This window comes from Alosa pseudoharengus, unplaced genomic scaffold, assembly GCF_046254945.1.
Source record: "Alosa pseudoharengus isolate Yale_2024_CS ecotype anadromous, Long Island Sound unplaced genomic scaffold, YU_APseudo_1.1 YU_APseudo_1.1_scf_5, whole genome shotgun sequence".
NCBI classification, from domain to species: Eukaryota; Metazoa; Chordata; class Actinopteri; order Clupeiformes; family Clupeidae; genus Alosa; species Alosa pseudoharengus.
In genome coordinates, this window is record NW_027468837.1 from 22,210,956 (window position 1) to 22,238,653 (window position 27,698).

The 27,698-nt window shown below is 45.7% G+C and overlaps 1 protein-coding gene across 2 annotated transcripts; it reads right to left on the reverse strand.

Moving 5' to 3' along the window:
* Positions 1-982: 982 nt before the first annotated feature.
* st7l (suppression of tumorigenicity 7 like) lies at positions 983-27,534 on the reverse strand. 2 transcript variants are annotated; one of them, XM_076267885.1, is made up of 15 exons: positions 27,366-27,534; positions 26,724-26,806; positions 25,762-25,924; positions 25,428-25,482; positions 25,209-25,324; positions 24,678-24,756; positions 24,168-24,256; positions 21,136-21,236; positions 20,750-20,864; positions 20,429-20,501; positions 19,804-19,906; positions 12,621-12,771; positions 9,307-9,399; positions 7,946-8,085; positions 983-3,657 (listed from the first exon to the last, which is right to left on the reverse strand). In XM_076267885.1, the coding sequence occupies exons 1-15, from the start codon at positions 27,532-27,534 to the stop codon at positions 3,583-3,585; spliced, it is 1,605 nt and encodes a 534-aa protein (XP_076124000.1). In that variant the 3' UTR covers positions 983-3,582. The 2 variants fall into 2 exon arrangements, with proteins under 2 accessions (XP_076124000.1, XP_076124001.1); XM_076267886.1 differs by lacking the exons at positions 26,724-26,806; positions 27,366-27,534 and adding an exon at positions 26,187-26,317.
* Positions 27,535-27,698: the final 164 nt, after the last annotated feature.

Here is a 27,698-nt window from a genome sequence, read left to right on the forward strand (position 1 = left end):
CAGAAGCATGAACATGTTTGTAAACAAGAGACGGAACACAAGTTGCTCCTTGTGAGATCTCTCACGTACAAGTAATTCAGTATGCATCAGCCTTTCACTACCTTCTTATTATACAATAAGGCCTTCCATTGTTTATAATGGTTTGTGAAGAAGTTTGCCGAGAAACATATATCTTTTGATGTGTCAGATGTTGCTGCATGTCTCATACAGTAACATTGACATTTTCACACACAAAAAAATTATGCATTCAGCATTCTTAGAGGAGTCTGTTAAGGTTCAAGATCCAAGGTTTTCTCATTTATCATCTGCTTGTTTCACTATTCACTACACAAAAAATAATTAAGTAACACTTTACAATAAGGTGTGCTAAGAAACAATTTACAAGGTATTAATAAATGGTTTATTAGCTATTTACTATCATTAGATAACATTAGGTAATTACTTAAAAGGGGCTGCCAAACAACTTACAAACTGATAAGAACCATGTTAGCAATCCATCTCACTTTCTTACACACCATTTACTATAATCTTTCTAAATGATGAACTATATCTTTGTAAGTTTATGAGTTTTTTGACATCTATATTACAGTGTATACAATGTGTGTCTTATAAACTACTAGTAGTCTATTAGTGTTATCTTCTGGCTACTGAATGTATAACTAACCATTTTGTAATTCATATATGGTTTATTATGCATTTACAATATGTTTTAAGTGACTTATAAACTATTTGTAAGTAATGTATTAATGTTATCTAATGATAGTAAATAGCTTCCAATTAATACATTTAATTGGAAATAGTTTGTTAACACACTTTATTGTAAAGCATTACCAACATTTTTTGCTGTTAAATTCATAAATGCCTTTGTATACCAGAGAACCCTCTGCAGTGTCTAAACAATTACATTTTACTAATTGTAATGAGGTAGTTATCAGATAGCTCAAATGCAAGTCAATTGTTTCCCACATGGTATTGTACAATGATGATGTGATAAACTATACTAGGTAGTATGTCAAATGTACTAGTATGGGCTAGTATGTATTTTGGTGTACTGAACATACAGTACTTTAGCCAGAAGGGCCTGGCAGCCCAGGCCTTGGCTTTGGTAGTGTCAAGTTCTCTTGTTGGGGTACAGAAGCAAACAGGAGTCGCTGCAGTCAGAGACACAGGCGTGTAAGACCGACCCTTTCAGGCCACCGCTGATATGTGCGTGTGCCGGTCCCCGGGGCCGCAGAGTCCGTCCAGGGGGTCAGCGTGAGTTCAGAGAGCCTGAAGAGTAGTCGTCCCCCCGGGCCTCTTTTTGGATGCAGAAGTGTAAATACCGCAGTACAACAACCCTCAAGTCGACACGAGAGGAACGAGGAGGCTACGTTAGTGCATCACTTCGCCAGGCTCCCCACTCACAACACTTTCAAAGATCAAATAAACTCGCACAACAGGAGTATGTATACCTTTCATACGGGCATGTCCTATGTTGAGCGACAAGTAGGGGAACTTGGCAGAAAAAAACTAAATGGAAAGTAACATCAGTCTGGAGTACAAATAAAAAAGTAATCTGGAGATTTAATGAAATTACAATCAAGGCAAACTCCTGTTACTTTTTTAAGCACCACTTTATTGTCAGCTGTTCAGCAAACAATATCATTGATTACGATGACTGTCGATGTTAACTCTGTCATCAGACAGTAAGACATTTCCTCTCGGAGTTGAGACCTCCATTCCACTTTAAAAATGTTTTAATGCTACATTGAAAGTAGTTTGACTTCTGTCCTCCGTTTAAAAACAGCATCATAATGCCAGTTTAAGGCTCTTGGAAATGTTTAGAATAAATAAATGACAATCTCACTGGGGTAAAAGAGGAGATAAATAAAACCGACCAGTCAGGGGCCAGAGATGGAAGGCACATGTCAAGAAGGATTTCAGGCGAGGAGCTTCTGTACATTCTGCCCCAGTGACAAACGCGCGCATCTTGGCGAGATGTTTAGGTAAGCCCGTTCCAGAGCTCAACACACTGACCAATGCTGATGGAGCTTCAGGGGTAAGGGGAGTTCTCCTGGAAGGCAGTGGACTTGAGAGCGAAACCGACCCTCATCTGACAGAGGAATGGCCCAGTTCACTCTCTAATGGACCTTCTCTTCCGACCTTCCTCACAAGTCTCAGTTCTCCTGTGGATGTCATGACTGCCCTAAAGATCACAGCTGTGTTGAGTGTTCGGGTGATCATGCTGCCAGGTAGCAGGAGCAAATTCTGAGCATGGTCTCTCAACAATGTTGCAGTGCTCTGACCAATGGTTAAGCAAAGAGAATGTTCCAGAATGATGCAAGACCATCACTGAGTGACACAACACCGGTTTTGGAGAGGAAGTACACATCCAGAGTAGAGGACCCACTCCATTCCCTACTTGGCTTGCACGATTCCTGCAGAACCATCTACCTACAGATACTTGTTTCATGACTAGCGATGATCCCCATCTACAATTCTGTGCTGTCGCCACAAGGGCGGGTTGCCTCGATGATGTAGCACGGAGGCATCAATCCACGGCAACCTCTGGTAGCAGGTCGGGAGGTTGTATACATAGCCTGCCCCAGACGGACAGTAAATCAAGAGTTTTTTTTTTTCAGGACCTCACGAAGGACCGTGTTGGGCCGGGCTTGGTTGGGCCTTTTGAGTGAAATGTGTGTGCGTGTGTGTTTCTGAGTGTGATGTGTATGTATGTGTGTGTGTGTGTGTGTGTGTATGTGTGTGTGTCTGTGTGTATGTGCTTGTCTGATGGGAGTCTGGTGGGATGGCGTCTGCTACTTGAACTCCAGCACCAGCCAACCCCCTCTCCTCCTCCCATGCAGCTCGACTCTGGTAAGGCCCACAACCACGCCGGACCTGCCCCGGAACTGCCCCAGACTCCACTGCTGCAGCAGCCTCTACCGCTACATGCACGCCGCCGCACTGGAATGCGGTGGAGATGGACCAGGCCCCGCAGGTTTATGGAGGGGGCTTAGGACCGTACGTGTGCACGTGGACACTGAGTGGCGCCTGTTGATTCCCAGACTGCAGCTAGGGGATCAGGAGCAGATCTGCTCCGCTGTCTGCTGCTAGCTGGGTTTCGGCCTCTTCCCATATCTACTGTGAAAATTGTAGCCGAGGAGGTAAGAAGTATGCCAGTGCGTCATTGATGTTGTGCTTTTAGCATTCCGGTGCTTTTTGAACATAAAAAGAGGTTGTTTGAGAAAGTAGGGTGAAATACGATTCATGGCTCTAGAATGAATTATTTTACCTTTTTCTTTCACGCAAAACTTTTCACAAAGTAGAGGACTGGCTTAGCGTGTGTTTACAAGACGGCAAACAGACTAGCAAAACAGAGGACAGAAGTCAAAATACTGTGTGTGTGTGTGTGTGTGTGTGTGTGTGTGTGTGTGTGTGTGTATGTGTGTTTTTGAAGAGATGCTTGGCCCTTTTCAGCAGGTCTCATGTTGTATAGTATGTATTGCATTTCCTTATGGCATTTTTCAGTGGAGTGTTCATGTAGGTGTGTGTGTGTCCTTCAGAGTGTATGAGTCTGTGTGTGTGGGGAGCTTGCGAACAGCGTCAGATCCGCGTCAGCATGAAACCTTCAATCTTGTCTGCGAAGAACCCCAGGGGTGCGAAGAGAGTGCTGAAGAACTGCAGAAGAGAAGAGAAAAGAAGAGAAGAGAGAAACAAAACATATCTTAGTGACTACATGGGGTAAAGAACAGCAGGTTCTGATCTTCAGCTTCTTCAAACAGCATCATGACACAGGCCATGAACTTTAGTGTTAACCTACATCGCTCGAGCAGTCTAAACAAGGAGTTTTCCATGCAAACCCGCACCACACACATGCACATACACACAAAGACCAGATGAAAGAGTGTAAGTGGCAGGTGCACAGGACAAAAGATTGGGAGATGGCTGAAAACATACTGTATAGCGACGCAGATGACACTGCCAGATAAAGCCCCTCACACAACAGAGAGAGAGAGAGAGAGAGAGAGACTGGGAAAAACAGAGAGGAATATTTCTTAAGAGGCACTTCTCGCGTCCATGCACACTGTTCTTGTGAACGGTCCCAGCTTGCATCACCACCACTCTCCTGGGGTCAACCGCTGAGCGTTTCCTTTCCAAAACAAACAGCAGTCAGTGAGGAGTGTGTGTGTGTGCATGTGTGTGTGTGTGCGTGTGTGAGTGGTGGGGTGAGGGGGTGGTTGAAGGCTTTGGCCGCTCCCCAACTCAGCCACTTCAATTTGGCGCGTTACCATGCATCTGAAAAATGTTTAAACTCCCATCGTTCAAACGCCACCATAAACAAAACTTTAATGTGTTTATGAAGCAATACATTTCACGGGCCGAGCAGATGTTTATGACAGGACGGGACAGGACGCAGGGACGAGACAGCGGCGAGCCCAACTGGACTACGTGGAGGAAGTTGGGAGGAGGAAAAGAATGGAGAGTGAGAGAGAGAGAGTGAGAAGAGAGAGAGAGAGAGAGAAAAGAGAGCAAAGCAGAAGAGAGGCAGGGTGTGGGTGGGGGGGGGCAGAGGTCCGAGGCGAGAGAAAGTGTCATCTATTTCCACAGAGCAGAAAGGCAGCGCAGATAGTGGCAAAGTAAATAGGAGTGCTCGTATGACGGATGAGGCCGATAGGGAGATAAGGAGAGAGAGAGAGAGAGGCTGACTGGGCGCTAGAGCACTGGCGGCGTGTCCTCACTTCACTCTCTCACAGACTCCACGCAGCGCCACCGAGCTCCAAACAAGGCCCTGCAGCACCACAGAACAGAGGGAGGGACAGGAAGGACAGAAGACTGGAGGAAGGGGGGGAGGGGGGCTATGGGAGATGGAGAATGGTAGGAGATGACAGGAGAGTAGAGGAGAGGAGAAAAGGGGAAGATAAGAAGAGAGCAGCGATGAAGGGTGGGAGAGGAAAGAAAGGATGGAGTGGTGAGAAGCTCAGAAGAGAGGCGGGGAGCGGAGAGGAGAGGAGAGCAGTGGAGAGGAGACAAGAGGAGGGAAGAGGAGTGGAATGGAGAGGAGAGAAGTTCAGTGGAGATGAGAGGAGAGGAGAGGAGTGGAGGAGAGAAGAGGAGGCAAGAGGAGAGGAGGAGTGGAGTAGAGAGGAGAGGAGACAAGAGGAGTGAAGAGGAGAGGGGAGCAGTGGAGTGGAGAGGAGAGAAGAAGTTCAGTGGAGAGGAGAGGAGTGGAGAGGATGGGATAGGAACAGAGTGCTGTAGTGAGAACAGAAGATGAGTAAAGAGGGCAGGAGAGGAAGAGAGAAGGGAAGAGGAGAGAAGAGGAAGAGAGGAGAGGAAGAGAGAAGGGAAGAGGAGAGGAGAGAAGAGAGGAGGAGAGGAAGAGAGAAGGGAAGAGGAGAGGAGAGAAGAGGGGAGGAGAGAAAGAGAGAAGGGAAGAGGAGAGGAGAGAAGAGGGGAGGAGAGGAAGAGAGAAGGGAAGAGGGGAGGAGTGAAGAAGGGAGGAGTGGAAGAGAAAAGGGAAGGGAAGAGGAGTGAAGACCAAACCAAAGCGTGGCAAAGCCAGAGGACCAGCAGAAAGACATGATGAGTAAATATACCAACTAATAGAGTTACAAGTGAACACAAAGATGGGTGTGAAGCTCAGTAATTCACGCACAGTTCAGCCACTAGAGATGTGGTCTTGGTCTTGGCCAAATCTGATGGTCGCCACTTCAAACTTCAACAAGCATCGTTTCATTTTTCATTTAAAATCCGAGGGCTGGAATGTGAAACCCAAACAAACAAAAATCTGTGCCACTGTGTCAAATGGCACCGGACCAACAGGTGGCTCCCTTCCCCTTTGCTCTGCTCTCCGAACTCCACAGTCTTCAGAGAGGACTCCTCCACACAGACCCACACATCACAACATACTGTACCAACAACACCACACAAGAAAAGAGCCACAAGTGACCCTGGCTATTACAAGACAAATTGAAATTGAAATAGTTGTTATGGGTCAGACCGGCCAAGAGTCGGCCCACTGTAGCGTTTGGAGTTGCTCTGGACTTCTTGTGGGTATCGAGATGACAATATTAGGAATTACACAAATATACTATTACACGCACATCCTTCTCTTTGTTATTGAATGAGGCTTAAAGTGCAGAGAGCAGCACTAAAGTTTTAGTGGGGGAATAACTCAACTGTGGTCTGAGTTTGTGCGATTTCAATGTTCCAAAAACCGCAGACACACACTGAAACATCTCACAGAGTCCTGCTGCGCTAATCCCCTCTCGCGACCTGTGTGTGGGCGTATGGGTGTGTGTGTGTGTTTAAGGTTCAGAGTGAGAAAAAAGGGGAGCGATGTTGGGCTTAGGTGAGGAGTTGGTCAAGAAGGCGAGTAGGGGGACGCTCTGTGGGTTAACTGTGTGTGAGAGAGAGTGTGTATGTGTGGAGGGTGTGCAGAGTTAGGGGATCCAGATGACAGGACAGTCTCTGTGTAAGTGTGTGTGTGTGTGTGTGTGTGTGTGTGTGTGTGTGTGTGTGTGTGTGTGTGTGTGTGTATGTGTGTGTGTGGATGAGGGGCCAGGGTTTACTGGCTCAGACCTGAGGCAGTGGCACTGGGCTCTGTTTTAGCTCAGGCTCCAATTGGGGCCCAAATAACAATCACATTACACATACACCCAAACACCCACCCACACACACACAATTTCTAAATTATTCTACTCTTTCCCTTAAATTCTCACACACACCCACACATGCATGCAGGAATGCACAGGCCCGTACACACACACACTTAGTCTCATCCAAGTCCTTCTCTTCTTTGAGCTAAAACTAGTCACCCCTGTATGCCACTGACCTGCATCCCTACATCCTACAACGTGCAAATGCCCTGTTTACGACGTTGCCAAGACACTTGTAAAAGAGACAGCTAATAAACGCTGGGGTAATAAATACACACACACACACACACACACACACACACACACACACACACACACACACACACACACACACACACACACACACACACACACACACACACACACACACACACACACACACACACACACACACACACACACACACACACACACACACTTTCAGGTCAGTCAAGACAAAAGACAGATCTGTGAAGGCTCCATCAATGGCCACTCATAACTCCCCCCTCACCATTAGTGCTGAACTCAAAAGCAACGTTAATCCCATGGCTCAAGCATTAAAACGAAATCAAACACAACTCTGCTTCATGTCATTTCTATTATGCTAACAATTGACATGGCCTCAAGGCCTGGAGTCCCTGGAGGGTTTGTGCACGAAAAGCTCATAGGTGCTATGCACAATTTCACAATTTAATGTACTTCTTCTGTGTTTACTTTGCCCATGCTATTATGGGATGCATTTGTTAAGGTTCAGGCTAGAGCTAGGGTTAATAGAGGCAAAAACGATCACAAGATGAGTGCTTTCGAGTGTGTTATGCCGTCCTGCTTTTTTTCGATCAGTGTTGAAGGAGGTGTGTAAACGGGACTGATGTGTCAGTCAGATGGATCTAGGGCTCTGGCTGGCCAGCCCTCTCCACCAGCCTGCGGGGCCGGTAAAAAGACAATTTACTGACTCAGGCCAGATGGGTGCCAGCATCCTGACATGCTCCGAGTGCCAGCGGGCAAACCAGAGAGAGAGAGAGACAGAGAGAGACAGAGAGAGACAGAGAGAGAGGTAGAGAAAAAGAGAGAGAGAGGAGAGAGGGATAGGGAGTGATAGGGAGAGAGAGAAAGAGAGAGAGAGAAAGAGAAAGTCTGGGTTCCACTGCCCCTCCACACCTACAAACAGTGTCTGATCTTTGACTTATGAGACTGCCATAGCTTCTGTTTCTGTCTTCTCTCTTTCCCCACCCCTCTCTCTCTTTCTCTCTCCCTATCACTCCCTATACCGCTCTCTCTCTTTTTCTCCACTTATAGAGCTTATTATTTATACTTATACGGATACTTACGGCTTTGGCAAAGACCCCCATGAGCTCTGGGAAGTGGTGTGTGAGCATGGCCAGCATGGCGGTGAAGGAGCAGAGTCCCGCTGTGAAGAGGATGAAGAAGGGAAGCTCCTTCTTAGGGTACACCGACACCTCATGGAACGCTGGAGACACAGAGAGAGGGATGGAGAGAAGGGAGGAGGAGGGGAAGAGAGAGAGAGAGATGGAGAAGAGGTGGGAAAGAGAGGGAGGGAGAGGAGAGAAGGAGAGTGAGAAGAGATGGGGGGGGGTTGGGGAGGAAGCAAGAGAGAGAGAGAGAGAGAGGAAGAGAGGAGGAGGCAGAAGATGGAGAGAGAGGGAAAAAGAGAGGGAGAGATAGAGTGAGAGGAAGGTAGGGAAAGAGGAAGAAAGAGGGAAGGAAGGAGAGGGAAAGAGAAGGAGAGAGAGAGGAATAGGGAAGATACACATAGATGGAGATGCATGGAGAGTGGAGGAGAGCGTGAGAGATGGGAGATGAAGATAGAGAGAGAGGGGGAGAGGATGGAAAAAGTGGGAGAGAGAGAAGGGGGAAAGGAAAGAGGGAGAGAGGGACAGAGGAAGGGTATTATAAGGAGAGAGGGAGAGAAAGAAGATGGGGAGTGTGTGATTGTGTTTATGTTTGTGTGTGGAGGACAGATACATGGGTTAAGGAGAGGGTGAGAGGAAGACCAGGAGATGTGAAAGGAGAGGAACCAAATGCAAGAAAGAGAGATGGGGAGAGGGGGGGGGACAAGAGAGGGGAGAGAACGAGAGAGCTTGATATCATGATTCCATACTTTATTATTTTCTCACAGTCAAAAAACATTTTAAGTGAAGCCACACACGCCAATGTCAAAACCAGATGTGCGTAAATGCCGACAGAATGGGAAAAATAGTGCTGTTTAAGCTCCTCCTGTCTGTCTGCACACACAACTAGGCATGTCAGAGTCACATGGACTGGACTTCCACATGCATACAGCAGTGGTCAGCACAGTAGTCCACTATTATCTTGAATTTCCCCTTGGGGATCAATAAAGTATCTATCTATCTATCTATCTATCTATCTATTAAATATGACAAATCCATAAATCACTACTGCTAAGGCCTTGTCTCCATTACACTTACATAGAGCCTTACATAGAGAGATGCTTAAGTCATTGGGGTCTACAGTACAAGAGCTTGAGGTACAATATAATGACAATGTACAGTAAACCGGTTTGGGTGCAACCTCTGTTGCATTATGTGGACTTAAATACAGGATACACAGGTAATATACACATGAAAAGGATATTTCTTTTTTTCAGAGGTTTTTCTTGTGCGTGTTGTCTGTGTTTTGAGAGGGGTTGGAGTGGACGGAGAGGACTTACAGGGCAGCAGCTCCCGGTCTGCTGTCTCTGTGCAGCCTGGGTACGGGTAGAATAGGTGGCCCTTCTCTAGAGGGTACGGAATGATCCGGAAGGCTAAGACAGAGAGAGAGAGAGAGAGAGAGAGAGAGAGAGAGAGAGAGAGAGAGAGAGAGAGAGAGAGAGAGAGAGAGAGAGAGAGAGATGGAAAGAAAGAAAGTTATACAAGGTGAGTGTCATCAACAGAACATACTTACATTACAGGCAGACTTTCAGCTATGCCTAGTATGGAAGATGTTTTCTACTGGCTGAAATGGTCCTATGTGTGTGCTATATGACATGATGGATTTACTACTAGCTACAACTACCATTAGCATACTTAAAGAAGCACTACGAACAATTTTAGCCATAATTATGCAGGTTGAAAGTTGTTCTGATGGTTCTACAACACTTTCTGGGTTGTTTGGTGGGTGCTTCGTCTCCCCCTATCGCTTCTCGAATATACAAAATATAAATTAAATATACAACTTTCTGGATCCGGTCCGGGTAAATCCAGATGTGACTAAGCGGAAGTATCCAATTGCGCCTCGAAAATGTAGTCAGATTGTAGTTTCGAGTAAACATAGGGCGAGCTTTTGAGGAATGGCGTCAAGTGAGAGACTCTGAAGACTGCAAAACGGACACCGACTTGGCTTTGTTGCTGTTGAAATTGTAAGTAGCCTACCCTTGGGTGAATTTCGTCTTTGTAATGTGGTTTGATAGTCTCTTGAACAATGTGTTTGCTCGACCCTGTATGTGTTTAGCTTGGTTTCTTGATGGCTAGCTCGCTAGCTAGTGGGGGTTTAGTGTAGCAGTCACTTGCTACTGAAGTTGCAGGGGGAGCTGTGTAGTGAAAAATGCGAGCCCAAATGCGGCGAAAACCCAGAAACAGCGAAGGAATAATCAGACCTGCATAGTGCTTCTTTAATTTCAAATATTCAGATTGATCCTGACTACATATACTTCTGTCTGCCAGGGGTCAAGAAAAGAAAGCCAAACTAATATTTAATGTTCTATGAACATGGCAGAAATTTTGCAATAGTTCTACAACAGGAAGAACATTTGGTGTTTTCTCTCTCAGCAGGATGGTAGTTGTCAGTTTGACAAGACGGATAGTGTTCTCCATGGGTCTGAAGATCTGGCAGTAGGTGTGTTTGGCAGTAGGGTTTAACCAAGTTCACAGTGAGAGAACTCCAGCACCAGAAGACTGAAAACCAAACTATACGAGGCTCGATGAAGGGCCTGTTCCCATTGCTTTCTACTGTGCATTCACTGCAGCTGCTTTGGCTAGCTGAGAGAGGTCAGACCCACTGAACATACCCAAAGAGCTCTTGTTTAGAGCACTATTTGGAAGGGATTAGATTTACATGGAGATGTGGGGTAAAGTAATTATTACCAGGAGTTTTAGTCCCATCCAAATGCAACATATCAGTAATTACTACAGACAATGTCAGTAGAAATCACGACAACTTTTACCTTCTGTAAAACGGTCCAGAAACAATACCTCAGGTAATATTAATTCTGTGCAAATACGACCCTCTACAAAAATGACTGTAGATATTCCGTCATATCCTGTTTAAACACAGTTTTCCACGTTCTTTTGAGCACGGAGGCACTTGAAGAAGCACTCGGTAATAGATAATGCAAGGCAACCAAAGGGTGATGATTTTGTCTGTGAAGGTAAAGTAAAGGCTACTGTACCAATATAATCAACAGGAGGGTGAATTTGTGTGATATTTTTTCAGCTGTAGCCTGTAAAATACCCGAGTCTCACCACAAACATTTCATTGTAGCCTACAGTTGTCCTTGACATATTGAGCATATGACAAATAAACTTGAACTTAACACTGAACTAAACATTACTCAGGCCATGTTGCATGCATGAATGCGATATCAGGAAGCAACGTAGCACACACATGGCGACAGGGAGGCGATGGTAGTGTGTACAGTAAATCGAGTTAGCCCTCCCACTTCTGGTAGAATACAGAGGATTCTTAAATCTTAAAGGAAAATTCCGGTATTTTGCACTTTGAGTCCCTTTTCTGGTTTGTTTTGGATGAACTAGAGTGGTGGACACCGAAATTTTGACGATTGGTCCTGTCTCGACTTTTCTGACTCATTTTGAATCGCCTTTGACTACTCAGAGTGGCTGCCAACAGGCATGCTAAAACATGTCCTAAAACAACCCTTAACGTTCGTTTTCAAAACTGTGCAACTCACTGAGTGTATAGTGGTGTTCGTTAATTATTAAAATCAAATATATCGGCGCAATATATGATTTCCAGCCGTCTTATTTGCTATTGTGGAACTATTCTTTCAGACACCTCACAACCGCATATAAACTTCCGCTCAATATTTGAACCTGAAGCATAGACGGTGGCGCAGTAATATCAACGTGCAATGACTCTTCCAACAGAAATCAATGGGATTTTACAAAATGCCAAATAAAACACGACAGAAACTGTATTTCGCTACGCTACTTGTTTTGGAACATCAACAAACACCACTAACCACTCGGTGAGTTGCACAGTTTTGAAAACGAACGTTAAGGGTTGTTGGCAGCCACTCCAAGTAGTCAAAGGCGATTGAAAACGAGTCAGAAAAGTCGAGACAGGACCAATCATCAAAATTTCGGTGTCCACCACTATAGTTCATCCAAAACAAACCAGAAAAGGGACTCAAAGTGCTAAATACCGGAATTTTCCTTTAATTCTTAATCCCTTAAAATGACTTTACCCCACGCCTCCATGTAAAACTAACCCCATCCGAATAGGGCTTAAGTGTGGATGCTGGGACACACGTGCGGCACATCAGCTGACTTCCTCTTCCTGTTCTGTGTGTGTGCGCACGACAGGCTGCTAAGTGATTGATAGCTGTGTGACTGACAGCTGTGAGCTCCACTGTGATTAGTTGTGGACCTGTACAACATACCGTGTGTGCGCATGATTGGCAGGGGTGTGATTAATAGGCTGAGGTGTGGTATGTATGGCCCTGCGTGTTCCTTATTGGTGGTCGTGTGTGATTGGCAGCCGTGTGTGTGTGTGTGTGTGTGTGTGTGCGTGTGCATGTATATGAGACTGACAGGAATATGCAGTGCTGTGTTAGGCTGCGGCCCAGTATGGTACATATTGCCCACCCAGGTGCAGTGCAGCAGGTTTAAGGCTCCCTCTGCCCTCTTCTGTTCTGTGTGTGTGTGTGTGTGTGTGTGTGTGTGTGTGTGTGTGTGTGTGTGTGTGTGTGTGTGTGTGTGTGTGTGTGTGTGAGAGAGAGATAAAGATTGGCAGCGGTGCGGTACGTACTGCCCTCCCAGGTGCAGTGCAGCAGGTTTAAGGCTCCCTCTGCCCTCTTCCAGTGCTGCAGGTGAAAGAAGGCGTAGGCCACGGCCTCGCTGTCGCCCCGCTTCAGGATGTGCTCCGGAGGCAGGATCAGACTCTTCATCTCTAATAAATACTACAGAGAGAGGTGGTGGGGGGTGGGGTGGGAAAGAAAGAGCCAGAGAGAAGGGGGCGAAGGTTGGGGCGGGGGTGGGGGTGGGGGGGAGGGTTGAAGAGAGAGGAGAAAAAAGGCTCAGTTACGTAAAACAGCCCTTTCAAAGGGAGGCCATGGTCAGGATTGGGGTCGGGGTCAATGTGGCTGTCCTGGCCTGAAGGATAACACACACATACACACACACACACACACACAATGCATGCGTTTCATCTAGGTTGAGGGACCAGAGCAGAGGAATCCCAGGCGTCCCTGGACAAGGCGAGACGAGACTAGTCAGGCAGCGTGAGTGTGTGTGTGTGTATATAGGTATGTGCATCTGTGTGTGGGTGCATGTGTATGTGATGTATCTGTGTGTGTATAGGTAGGTGTGTGTGTGTGTGTGTGTGTGTGTAGTGGTGTATGGGGTGGGCGTTCAGATGGGTGTGTGGGGTGGCGCGTTTGGAAGGTTACCCTGCAGCTAATCCTGGCTAATCCTCCCCTCAGAGAAGGGCTCAGGACCCAGAGGCCCAGCCAGGGATGACCCCAGGGCCCCCGGCGAGGGGGTGCGGGACATGCCCCACGGGGATCACTAGCGCTCCCATTCTCTCCATCGCCATATCCTGTTCTTTCTTTCTCTAGCTAACTATCTATCTCTGTCTCTCTCCATCTCCCTCCATCTCTCTTTCTCTCTCCATCTCTTTGTGTCCTTCCTTTCTCACTTTGTATCGCTAATTTTAATATTCCCTTCCTCTGACTCTCCTTGCCATAGATTCATCAGCCATGCGCTTATCTCTCCGTGTCCGACTACCATTCCCTATCTGTTTACGTCCTTAACCATGTTTTCTATCATGCTTCTCTCCAGTTCTCTTTCCTCACTCTAGCATGTTCTTCACATGGGTAAGTTGAAATCTCTTGCCTTTATACACTTCTTCCTTTTCCCCTATTAAGTCTGATTTTTGATCTCTTCTCAATGTTTTGCGACTATTTGTGGATACAGGGGGCAGGATGTAGGACAGGCAGACAGACAGGCAAGCCCTCTGAGGATGGATCATTTGGGGTGGCTCCCCAGGGATGGCCCACAATCACCCTGAAATCAGAACAGATGTGCCAACCCACCACCCCGCAACCTAGGTGCCAACATAAAGAACATAGAACATGTCAGCAGGATCCATGGAGTTACAGTTACAGGAGTCTCTTCTGCACACACACACACACACACACACACACACACACACACACACACACACACACACACACACACACACACACACACACACACACACACACACACACACACACACACACACACACACACACACACACACACACACACACACACACACACACACACACAGCAAAATAAAGCAAAATGTTACATTCAGGGCGGTTATCACAACTTTGAACACTATTGGCATAATCATAACCAGCTGTATGAGGTAGTTATAAAGCACCTGGAATGTTTTTCAATGATATGTCTGAAACTCAATATGAGATTTTCTACTCATTTCTACGGCCGTGATGAAGCCTTTGGAGGGTGGTGCTAAGACTGAAGGTTCACAGAGAATGAAATCCCACACTGTGTAACAGTAGGAAGCACTCAGGTTTTTGTAACTAATCTCACATTAAAAAAATAATTATACAATAGCATAAGGTTCTGTTATTTATTGTTTACTTGATTTGGTTATCGTGATGAACGAAGAGCTTTAATGTATAATTTTTTACTATTCGCAAATCTAATCGGCCAAGAGATTATTAAGTAACGTCTAACGGAAACACTGGTGTGTCTGACTGTATGGATGAGCTGGTGATTACTGCTGGTATCTGACTGGCAGCTGTCCTCGCTGGTATCCCTTGGCATGAGAGCCTCGCACCTCGCCACCCCTGTCTCCCCCGACCACGCACCCCTTTGATGGGGGGTCGTGTTTCACGCAGCCCTGTCCTCTTTTATCTTGGGGGACACTCATAAGCCCAGGCAGCACTTCTAAGCCTCCCATCTGGCTTTTATATTCAGCCTTTAACTGTGTGTGTGTGTGTGTGTGTGTGTGTGTGTTTGGACAACTACCAAAGTATGGCGACCCGCAAGACTGGAGGGTACAGGTGTCCCCGTCACCCTTGTACACGCGGGTGACACTGGCCCTGCCATGTTCATTTGAGCCACGTCTTTAACGCTTGTATCAGAATAAACAAACACACCACATTAAAAATAAACAAACAATGCAAACGAAAGAAACGGCCAAACCAATCTCACTGAAGTTGGGACTCATTCATCAAGACCCCCCCCCCCCCCCAAATACTCTTTTCAGTCTTCAGGTTTGCCCTTTTACACCCCCCCCCCCCCCCCCAAATACTCTTTTCAGTCTTCAGGTTTGCCCTTTTCCCCCCCCCCCCCCCCCCCCATTAGGAAAAGCCAAAAGCCAGTGGGAATACCGAGGGGTGAAGGGCAGGCTGGGGGGGGTCAGGTGGCCAGACGAGGGTCCAGGGCACTTCCTCCCTGTCTGCAGAGGCCAGTGCACAGACAGCAGAGTTCAGACGTCAGAGAGGCAGAGGAAATGGGGCTATTTGTTAAGAGCCTTGGGGAGCCACACTGCTGCTTCCTAGCACAACCATTTCCTACAGTAGCACAACGGGTGGAACATGGTGTTAAAATAGCTAAGACATCTGCTTGGGGGGATACTTTTTGGCCCCCATCTAAGACGTAAGCGGGCAGTTGTAGCTGAAGAAATAAGACAATGTGTGAAGAGGTGTTGGGAAAGGGTCCCTCAATCGCCATTGACATCCTGTGCTTCGGTTCACCTAGTGCATGCAAATGACTGTCTATCCACCCCTACCATGATAAAAAAACTCTACAGACAGAATAAAAACAGCCTCTCCTCAAAAGCAGTACCCTCCCATAATATGGTTTGTGAACTGGTGCCTGCCACACAGGTGTCCCTGAGGAGCTCCAGGGTGGCTCCAGAGAGGCAGGCTCTCCCCAGTGAGCAGCCCAGCATGGATGAGGCGGAGTGGGACAGACAGGGCTAGCAAGAGGTCTCGGGTGGATGGGTGCACAAGCTCATGTGATGTACTGGGACGCTGTCTTTACTTAATCCTCTACTCATAAACACACACACACACACACACACACACACACACACACACACACACACACACACACACTGCTCTCAGCTGTGATGGAGTGCTTGCTTTTTATCACATATACACACACACGCGCACGTGCACCCACTGGCCAAGACTCTTTAGTGCAATTGTAAACTACCCCCCCCCCCCCACACACACACACACGCAGACTCTAGACAGCTCTGTGGTGCAACTATCAATGGTAACAAACAAACACCCAACCTCTTGCAATGCAAAACACAGTATTAATAATATTCACAATGCTAGCACTGGCCAGAGCTCTGTCTCTGTCTCTCTCTCTCTCTCACTCACACACACACCCTGACTCCCTGAGCGCTGCTGTGTATCGATGTGTGTCAGACTCTGCGCTCCCAGCAGGCTTATAAATCTCTAGTTCATCACAGACCTGTTGTCTGGAGGTGCTAGGGGCTGTCCAGGTCACACCGCCTCAGCAGCACTGTCCAGCACAGCCTGGGAGGGGGAGAATATGTGTGTGTGTTGGGGGGAATATACGTTGTAGTGTATTTTAAAATGTACGCAGTTTGTGTGTATTTTTTGTGTATTTTAAAATGTATGCATAAATTAGTATGTAGGTTTGTGTGTGTGTGTGTGTGTGTGTGTGTGTGTGTGTGTGTGTCTATGACCATACATATATGCATGGATGCATCAATGTGTGTGTGTGTGTGTGTGTGTGTGTGTGTGTGTGTGTGTGTGTGTGTGTGGTGTTCTCTTTGACTGAGCCACAGCCTTGCGGGGAAGCCCACCCACCGCACAGGGACTCGCCACAGCCCAGTGAACAACCGGTATCCGCTCAGCTCTGTAGGCACAACATAGACGGCGCTGGTGCCATAGCTTCACATAAAAGCACACTGACAACATACACAAACCATCCAGCACCCAGGGCACTGACTGCGGACAGACACACACACACACACACACACACACACTGATACACACACTCACAGAAACAGGCACACACACACACACACACACACACACACACACACACACACATTGATACACACACTCACAGAAACAGGCACATACGCACACAAGCAGACACATGCACAAAAATACACAAAGACACACCACCAAACATACACACACACACACACCACCAAACAAATACACACACAGACACAAACAAAGTTAAAGGATTCACACACTATTAGTTTCTTTTCTTGAGAGAGAGCGAGTGTGTGTTTGTGTGAAAGTGTGAGTGTAATTGAGAGAGAGAGAGAGAGAGAGAGAGAAATGCCATTGCGTTCAAGTCAGAGGAGTGTGAGGTCAGTGAACTAAAGGACTCTCACTGTAGGATGGAGAACTCTGACGCCGTGGAGCCCAAGTCGCCATGATGGACAGAGCATGTTAGCCCACACAGGTTTACACAGAAGTGAGCGCAGTCACTACCTTACATGTGTCTGTGTGTCTATCTGTATCTGTGTGTGTGTGTGTGTATGGCCATTACATGTCTGTCTGAATGCACATTTATGAACCAGTTATTTTACAACAGAATGTACACTAATCCTCTGTGCGATCCAATCTAAGTCAAAGTCCATTGAAGAGTATGATCTGTGGAAATTAAACTAAAATGACAAACGCCCACGTGACCTCAATACACTTAAAGCACCCATGAAAGAGAAATGTTTCAAAAAGAGAGGAATTTAAGTATGGCTTAATATATGTTTTTTTTTTTTTTTTTTTTTTTTAAGGGAAATTCTTTGGACTTATGGAAGGTCCCATCACCAATGCTGTCGGGAGCCATTCTGTACAACAGCTGTGATCTTCCAAGTGTTTCATTTTCAAAGTGCAGCTGCCCAGGGAAAAACCACGTGAAAGAGCAGCACTTCAATGGGACGGGACAAAAAAGGTGGGAGGAAAAAATGAAGAAAGAGAAAGAAAGAATGAGAGAAAAGAAAAGGGAGAGAATGAGAGACAGAGGGCCACCCTTCCTTGGAACCTAAGCTTTGGGGCATCATGGTTTTGAAAGCAGGGGTGTTTCATGACAGAAGATTGTCCAAAAAAAAGTAGACTTTGTAGTTGGTTTGAATGAGTGTGTGTGTCTGTGTGTGCGTGTGTATGTACATGTGAGTATGTCTGTCTCTATGTAGGGATGTGTGCCTGTGTGTTGGTGGTGTCTCTGTATATGTGAGTCTGTGTGTGTGTGTGTACATTTCTGTCTCTATGTGTATATGCAAGTCTGTATGTCTGTGTGTGTGTGTGTAGGTCTGGGAAACAGGGCAGGCTGTGACTGATGAACCCTGGAACCCCTATGTGAGGTGGGGATTTTCAAGTTGGAGCTCCTCTCTCTGTGTTTAGGGTAAACACCCCCCCCCCCCCCCCCAAAAAAAAAAGAGAACTCCTCTAAAGAGAGAGAGAAAGGGGGGGGGGGGGGTTGAATTACAGACACCACCCTACAGTAAGAGTATGTGCTTTTACATCCAGCCACGAACACCTCCAGTCCAACACCCTCAAGAGCTTGGGAAAATTAAAAGCCTTTCCTTGTGGCCCACTGATTTACTGACTCTGGCACGTTTACGTGTGTGTAGGGTGGATTTAAGGTGCCATTAGCCTGCTGTACCCGCTCACCTCTGCCGTGGCCGTGTAGAGTTCAAAGACCCTCAGGCGGAGATGGGCAAGGCATGGTGGTCTTTGTAAAATAATCTCTGACTGTTTGTGTGGGACCGCTCACGCAAGACACAACATACAACCCCGAGGGAGAAACACTTCAGTGATGTGTGTGTGGTGTGTGTGTGTGTGTTGGGGGGGGGGGGTTGTGTTTTGTGTGTCTGTGTGTGTCTGTATTGTGAGTGATGTGTGTGATAAGTGTGTGTGTGTCATGAGAGAAGACTGCCCCAGGTCAGTTCTGTAAATCCCTACAACTATGGATGTTACAGCTTCAATGAGCAGGGCAGGTTCTCATTTGCAGGAACCGCAACCTATTACCTTATGGGTCTTGCTTGTGAAATCACATCAAAAACTCTTTATAAATCGCGCTGAATTGCTGTGTTAGTCCCATCAAACCCTGACACACGCAGAGAGCATCCAGTTCAATGTAAAGAGTCCATTTCCCTCTTTCTTGCTCCATATAGCAAGCCTCTCATCCATGCAGTTCCTACTGTTTCCATAATGAAGAAAGCTTATTCCCATCCCAGTACTGAGCTACTGTGCTGCCACCATCAATCATCATTCAAGAGGCCTCAAGCATTTTTTTGTGAATGCACTGATGGTGGTTGGTTGAACTGAAAGGGCAACTGACAGGGATTGCTCTAGCCAGATCTCAGCCAGACATGGGCCAGAACAGGGCCACAGAGAGCTTCTGTCAGGAGCTGCTGCCACTGACAGTGACTAAGTGTGTTGAAGGATTTCGTTCAACGCAAGGCAACAGCAGCACCTGCTGGCCAACAGAGTCTGCTGAGGTCTGACACAGTCAGAGTGAGCGAGTGAGTCAGTGAGTGAGTGAGTGAGGTGAGTGAGTGACAGAGAGAGTGAGTGACGGGAATAGACTTTGGATCATCCTGTCACATACATCACATGGTGGGTAGTAAAGTAATGTGGATGTGGATGTGAGGGAAGGGAAATTGAATATGTGAGAGGGTATGGGACAGGAAATGTGTGTGTGTGTGTGTGTGTGTACCATTGGTATGTGTGGGTTAAACTCCACAGCTAGGTGTATGGTGTGTGTGTGTGTGAGCATACCTTTGGTACATGTGGGTTAAACTCCATAACTCTGTGTATGGAGTGTGTGTGTGTGTGTGTGTGTGCATACCTTTGGTACATGTGTGTTAAACTCCATAACTCTGTGTATGGAGTGTGTGTGTGTGTGCATACCTTTGGTACGTGTGTGTTAAACTCCATAACTCTGTGTATGGAGTGTGTGTGTGTGTGTGTGCATACCTTTGGTACGTGTGGGTTAAATTCCACCGCTCTGTGTATGGCCTCTACTGCGTTCATCTCTGCTGTGCTGAGACCTCGCCTTGAGGCTGCCTCAGGAGAGAACCTGGCAGAAGGAAATACAAACTCTTTTAACACACACACACACACACACACACACACACACACACACACACATACACACACACACACACACAGACACACACACACACACACACATTTACATACACACAAGTGTGTACTAATGATGTTCTCGAATGAAGATCGCCAAAGCAAGTAATACACTATTTTAAGTATATATTTGTATGTGTTTGCCTTTATGTTGAAAGTGACAGGAAGCAAGTGGGAGAGAGAGAAAGATGGGGTGACACTGGGAAACAACCATGGGTCCCCATGGGCACTTGACCTGAATGTGGTGTACACTACCACTTGTGCCACATGGGCACTTGGACCTGAATGTGGTGTACACTGCCACTTGTGCCACATGGGCACTTGGACCTGAATGTGGTGTACGCTGCCACTTGTGCCACATGGACACTTGGACCTGAATGTGGTATACACTGCCACTTGTGCCACAATGTTACTCAAACTTGTAGAATTGTCTGTAGAGCCGTGAGTGAGCACGTACTTATCTGATACTGCCCGTGCTTTGAGCAATGCTGACGTGTAGCATATCGTTGCTGACTTTGGCAAACTGATGTCTGAAAATGGAGAAAACAGCTAATTTTATACACCAATCATCTAGTAAAAAAAAAAACCTTAACATACAGAAGTTAGCTATAATATTATACTGTACTGTACACTATAATACATTTTAACAGTCTTATTTAAACTGAATATTTTTTGTAATGCTGCTAAAGGTCAGTATAGAGGTCAGTGTAAGCGCATTCAGTGTATTTGGTTTGAAACCAAATACAGGAAAGACAGAAAGGGAACAGAAGTGACTCACCATCATATTTGGCCAGTACTGCTTGCACGTCAGCATATGCTTGGAGTTCCAGCAGCGCTTCTAGAAGATTCTCGTGGATATTTAACATCCCCAATAACGGGAACTCTTTCATTAGCTGTGGCAAAGACAAAAAGTGTGGGGGAGGGGGTCGTCATTAAGGACAACTATTTCCTGTTGCAGGCAGCCACCGTCTGACTAAACCCAGTCGCCCAGGCAAACATTTATTTCATTTGAGGAAACCCGACACACTGGGTGGTTTCTGACTGAGTGTTCCACTGAAGCGGCAGGTAAACAGTGTGGGAGAGGGAGAGTGTGGGTGAGGCGGGAGGGGGGGGTGTGTGTGTGTGTGTGTGTGTGGCGACGCAGTGGCGTGTGGCCGTACTCACGTCTCTCATCATTTTGACGGCCTCTTTGATGCGGCCCAGCTTGCGGGCGCACATGGCGAGCCGCCGCTTGATGTACACCAGCAGGTTGGTGTCTCTGCCAGCTACGGCAGCGCAAAGACAGGAAGAGAGATAACACATACACATCAGTGACAAACACACACAGTAACTACATACACTTACACCTCATAGCCCCACACACACACACACACACACACACACACACACACACACACACACACACACACACACACACACACACACACACACACACACACACACACACACACACACACACACACACACACACACACACACACACACACACACACACACACACACACACACACACACACACACACAGTCTCAACATCAGAGAAATTAACTATAAAGGCTATGGCATTAGCGCCAGTGCTCCTCCTGTCCTCAGTATGTGTCACACAAGCATCACATAACAAGTCATGAAGCAGTTCAAATAAAGCCTGTTTCATCTAGAGGCTTGGGACAGTTTTGTTTAGCCTGGCCTTAATCAAGTGGGTATAATATTTAATAGAACCATTTCCCAAATACACTGTTAATGCTGTGGGGTGCAATGTGAATTTAAGTTATTTCTTGAATTACCGGAACATCACAGAACATTGGTGCATGTGTATGTGTGTGTGTGTGTGTGTGTGTGTGTGTGTGTGTATGTGTGTGTGTGTGTGTGTGTGTGTGTATTTGGTCATTTCCATTTTACTGTCTGTGCATCACTTTTTATCTAAAACATTCTGTACCTTGATGTGTGAGTGTGTATATGTGCAAGTGTGTCTCTCTTCCGTGTGTACATGTAGTTGTTTCTGTAGTAGTTTGTGTGTGTGTGTGTGTGTGTGTGTGTGTGTGTGTGTGTGAGTGAGGGTCTGAATGAGAGGGTGTGTATGAGAGTGTGTGACTGTTAACAGCTATGAGTGTGCATGTGTCTTCCTTACCTCTCACCACTCTTACAGTAGGGCTGCACGATTGGGGAAAATATCGTATTGCGATTTTTCTGACATTACGACATTACGATTCACGATATGATTTTTGAATGTGAATGATCTGATTCAGTTCAATATTCCAAATGTCTCTTTAAAGCTGCAGTTGGCAAGTTTGACAGATTGAGGGGACTTAGCCAAAATTTTGAATGTTTACAACTCTCATGCCCCTCCCCCACTACCACCGAGCACCCTCTCATCGAGTTTGTGCTCGTCAGTGCGCACCAGACTGTGATTGACAGTCAGATCTAACACAGCCCTGCTCTGATTGGACCAGAAGAACCGGGAGCTGTGGATTTTTGCAAAACAAAAAACAGGCTCTAGATGGAGGTAGAAGTGCAGGTTTTTTTCTAAAACCGGCTGATTTATGTTGTTCTGTCGGAGCATAGTGTCGGTTTCAGTGAATATGATCAAAAAAATCTTGCCAACTGCAGCTTTAATTTGTGCCACCCCACACGGCCAGTGCACAAGAAGCACAGCACCCCCGATGGACTGTAAAGCTTTCCAATCAGAATTTCTGTGCCCCTCAAGCATTACTCACACCCACCAACTAAAAGAGGCACAGTGAAGGAGGATGAACATAAAATTCAGAAATGTGACAAAATTAACTGTGCATGCGTTGGTTCATATTTCGATTAAGATTGCGATAATTATGCAGCCCTATCTTACAGTCTTATCTGAAAAGAGATTCTGCCTGTGGATGTGTGTGTGTGTGTGTGTGTGTGTGTGGGGGGGGGGGGGGTGTGGGGGTGTTGGTGTGTGTGTGTGTGTGGGTATTATTACATTAGGCTTGTACGTTTAGGCCTTAAAGCAAGGAAAATGTCTGTGTCTAAAGTTACAAGAAACTTTCAAGGGAGGGAAAGTGAAAACCAGCGCCCCAAGTGGTTGCGTTCCTATCGAAGAGCAGCTCCAATGTTAAGTCCCATAGACCTATTTTTAAAAAAATATTGTGAAGCCAAATCAGCGATGTTATCCACCAAAAATATTTGTCAGTGTCTATACAGTAATAATCTTCTAACTGTGAAAATGTCAGACCCTATTTTGCCTTATTCTAAAAAATCGAAATTGCTCCTTTTGTTTCATAAACGAACTACAAAAGAAGTCACGTGACTTTACCCTTCAACGTTACTTACGGTAGCATTGTTTGTTTATTAGCCTGGTTAGCATTGACACTTAACACTTACTGACAGCTCTTCATGTGAGTAGAAGCACAACACCAGTTATCCAGACATAAAGGTTATCACCACACGATTTACATCACGTTCTGTTATTACAAAAATATGTTAAGCCAGTTAAGCAAATTGCCGTATTGATCAGTTAGAGATTAAGCGCCCAAACCTGTGACGTCACATGCAACTGTAGTTCGTTATCACCATGTTACGACAAAAACTCAAAACAATTCAACTGATCCTAAAAATAAGGTATGGCCACTTGAAGCAATAGAGGTGACCCCAGTGCCTAACATATGGAAGGCATTAAATTAAGATCCCAATGTGCACTGAGATTTTCTAAAAAAAAATACCATTCACTCCGCTAAACTCTAGGAACGCAACCACTAGATGGCGATGAGATTACTTTCCCTCCCTATTATATATATAATCATCTATTTTCAAGTGTTAAACGATCTGGCCCACGCCTGAATTTAAGCACAGTGCCTAAGAACTTTAAGCCCTGCTAGGTTGTGTTTGTATACACATGCATCTCTGTACAAGAGGTGTTTGTGCATGTTTGCCATGACTCAGCGTAGTGTGTATGTGCATGTGCTTCTCACCACTCAAGTGCTTATTTGAAGGGACCCTCATCCTGGACGCTAGTACGAGTGTGTGTTCCTGTCCCTCTCACGACTCTCAAGTGCTAATTTGAAGAGGCACTTCTCCTGTATCATAGTGAGTACACGTATGTGTGTTTGTGCACGTGTGTGTATGTGTTCGGCCTGCTCTGTGTGAGTGTCACTGAGTGTATGTGTTCTTTGTGAATGCATGTGTACTTTGTGCATTAGTGTGTGTGTGTGTGTGTCCCTCTCACCACTCTTGAGTGCCTGTTTGAAGAGTCGCTCTGCCTCCGTAATTGTGGTGGCCTCCTCCTCTGCAAGAAGCACATAAGCTGCCGCACACCTATCAATCAAACAAAGACACAGAAAAACTGTCAGGTGTCTGGCAATCAACCAAAGAATAAAACAGATATGCATGAGACAAAAAGAGAGCTGCACAGAGTGTGTCAGAGGCTTGTTAATCAAGTATCGGAAAAGGAAAGAGCCTGTGTTGTCAATCAAGACCATCATCCACATCCAAGGAATCAATCAAACACAAGAGACAGATAGAGAGTCAGACAATTGTCTATCAAATACAATAAAAAATCCTGGCGAGGGACTATCAATCACACTAGATAAAAATAGAGATGTGAGTCTCAGACTTTCAATCAAATACGAATAGCACACAGGAATAACTCAGGCAGGCAGGCAGCCAGAGAGACAGATAGGCAGACAAACAGGCAGGCAGACACACAGACAAAGAAACAGATAGACAGACAACTCACTCTGGGTTGAGCTCGATGGCCTGGTAGGCGGCTCGTATGCGGGCCTGTGGGTTCCTCTCCCTCCAGGCTTTCTGCATCACTGTGGGGACAGGAGGAAAACAGCATCCACATCACCACTACTGTACAGCACACCACAACAGCAGCAAGCACAACAACACGTCTGACTGAGGTTTGGCAAAAGCAGCTCAGCTTTTCAGAAAAAAGGGGCATACAACTTTCCTCACAAAATGACTGGCATGAACCACATCTAAAATACATCATGTTAAATCTGGCCAAATTACAGATAGGTGTACTACTCTTTCTCTATATGTTCAGCATTTTTCTGCTTACAAATTTTCCCTGTCTTCCACCATCTTTAAGCCTCTGGCATCTTTCAATTAGGTGTGTAAAAATGTCAGGACTGGCCAATAGGCCAATGCTATAGCCTACAATAACACTTTTCATCTGTTGTAATAAATGCATAAGAGACAGTTTCATACTCACAACATATTTATAATCATTGCTATGGGGCAAAGTCCTCTTTGAACTGACCTGCGTCCTCTGGTCTAAGCTGTTGCGTGTCTACGCTGAAAAAGGTCTGATGGTCCTGCGCAGACAGGTTCATGTCATAGTACGTCAGCGGCTCTTTACCGGTCACCCAGGTGTACCTGGAATACCATACAAATATACATTACAGCAGGTGAGTCATGTCTTGTGGCTGAATCGGTCAGTTAATCAATCAATCAATCAATCAATCAATCAATGTTTCACCTGTTGTACTCTGCTCCCCTGAATAGGTTAAGTGGATTCCTCCACACTTTGCACTCTACAAAGGGAAAAAGATTAGTGTATTTTAGTGATGTGCAGAGGAGCAACTGATGACAAGCACTCAGCTTGCATGAATTTGCAGTGAATCATTACAGTATAAGTACAGCACATTAGAAAACAAGGACTACAACATGAACTACAAACAAGACACAAGGTTATGTTTAGGCAGTATTGGAAACATTAGACCATGAATGTGTAGCATTGTGAAGGCAATTGATTTAGTGAGACAGTGTTGTCGGAGTCATATTTGAAACTGGTATTATCATAAGACTTCTACCTGACACGCTAGGTCGGGGTTCAGCATCTCCATTGACAGAGGAGAAGAGGCCTCCTGAAGAGCTGCTGTTCTCCACTCCCCCCAGTAGAGGGCGCAGGTGGCTCACAGACACCTGCTCAATAAAGGATGTGCCATACTTCCTAAAGTACCACCACTCAAAGATCTGTCCAGAGGAGAGAGAGCACATAGACACTGTGAGACATAAAATGAACTAAAATGTATTATTCACTATCAAATGAGCCATGTAGACTACACAAAGGCAAAATTGCATTCCCTTAATAGCTAATTGCTTCTTCACATTTGCTTGCAAAATCCTCAGATTACAACAATGCAATCAATGCATGGTGCTTTTGTACCTTGCTGAAGCTACTATACTTTTTTATTATAATGACATGCTCAAGTGCGTGTTTAACATGTAGGCCTACCATCAGCCATAATTAAATTGTCAATGTCAGAGTTCTGCTATAGAGGCTAAAGCAGGGGTGTCAAACATAAGGCCCGGGGGCCAGATCAGGCCCGCCAGCAGGTTTCATACGGCCCCCCAGATGTTCTGGGTAGGAAAAAAAGATAGTCAATATGTAATAAGCAATATCTCTATGATACATTGATTAAACCTAGAACTACAAACCATCCTCAGGAAGGAAGAGGCTGAAAGAACTGACATGGAAGTAGGTTATTTGAAGAGGGAAATAGTGTTATATATGACAGTACATGATTTGTATTTGTTTGCTTAGAAGTGGGTATGGTAAAGGAGTATATTAAACAATATTCATACCCATGTAGAAAAATGATAATGACCATGACAGCTCTCACGAGGTCCCATTCCAACAAATCTGGCCCACTACCTAATATGAGTTTGACACCCCTGGGCTAAAGTAAAGTTGAATACAGTTACAGTACCACACATCTTTGACCATTTCCATCTTTCACACACCAAGATCATTACCCCGCCCCCCACTCACCAGAATAAGGCCAGAGATGAGTGAGGATGTTCCAGTGAGTGCTACATAGAACTTGGGCGTCAGGGTGTTCAAAAATACTGAAGCTGCAAAAATACATGAATAAGCCACCGAGCCCAAATTAATCACAACACTCTTGTATTTGCCACAGGACGCTTTTGCACAGCATATCACTGGAAATGGATATGATAATGAACAATAATAGATCCAACTGTCACATTTCTGTCATAAAATGAAAGAGTAATACAGTGGCTGTATCTAAAGAGGCTAGCCTGGACTTGTTCTAAGAAGCTAAATTGGACATGCGTATATTACTTTGAATTACACTGAGTATAACTGTGTCTTCAAACGTCTACACAATGCATGCGGTGATGTCATGTTGACACGGGAGATTTAATTGTCTATCAATGGTAAGATTGGCTAGTAACAGTCACAGCACATAACGTCTTTCTACGAGACAACATCACAGAGTTCTTTGCAACCAAGTCTTTTGCATTGAACCGCACTACTAGCTGCAAGTGATCTTTCATATACTTGTTACAAGCAAGTTGTCAAAGAATACTGGAGGCTTCATTGGTCCCATTTATGTACCCATTAGCCGACTAGCTAGCTAATGGCTAGCTGTAAATACTCCTCACAATTTACCTGCCGTGACCGTTTCCTGCAGTTTCAGAGGACTTCGTAGCACGTATATCATAGTTAGAACCATGGCAAACCATACGGCACATACGTAGGTCCATGACCAAGAGAGCCATGATTTTAATTTCTCTGTAAATCCCAGTGACTGGGGATTACTGCTATTGGTGTCCGCCATTTTCACCCGTTGGTTATAAACACAAGAATGTTGGGATACTGGAGGTTTGTGTTCTTTGCGTCGGTGACGTCGCTTGTCTCCACACGGTGGCGCAATAAAAATACATTAGCCCGAGCCTTTGGTCATGTTTCCCTTTCAGGCTAAGAAATGTATACTAGGCTATA

Bases quoted from the DNA above. Each gene is read 5' to 3' on its own strand.
- st7l (XM_076267885.1), bottom strand. From the start codon at position 27,534: ATGGCGGACACCAATAGCAGTAATCCCCAGTCACTGGGATTTACAGAG. The intron at 26,807-27,365 runs GTAAATTGTGAG...GTATTTTTGCAG, and splicing joins GCAGGAAACGGTCACGGCAG to CTTCAGTATTTTTGAACACC. The intron at 9,400-12,620 runs GTACGTACCGCA...TCTCTGTCTTAG, and splicing joins GCACTGCACCTGGGAGGGCA to CCTTCCGGATCATTCCGTAC.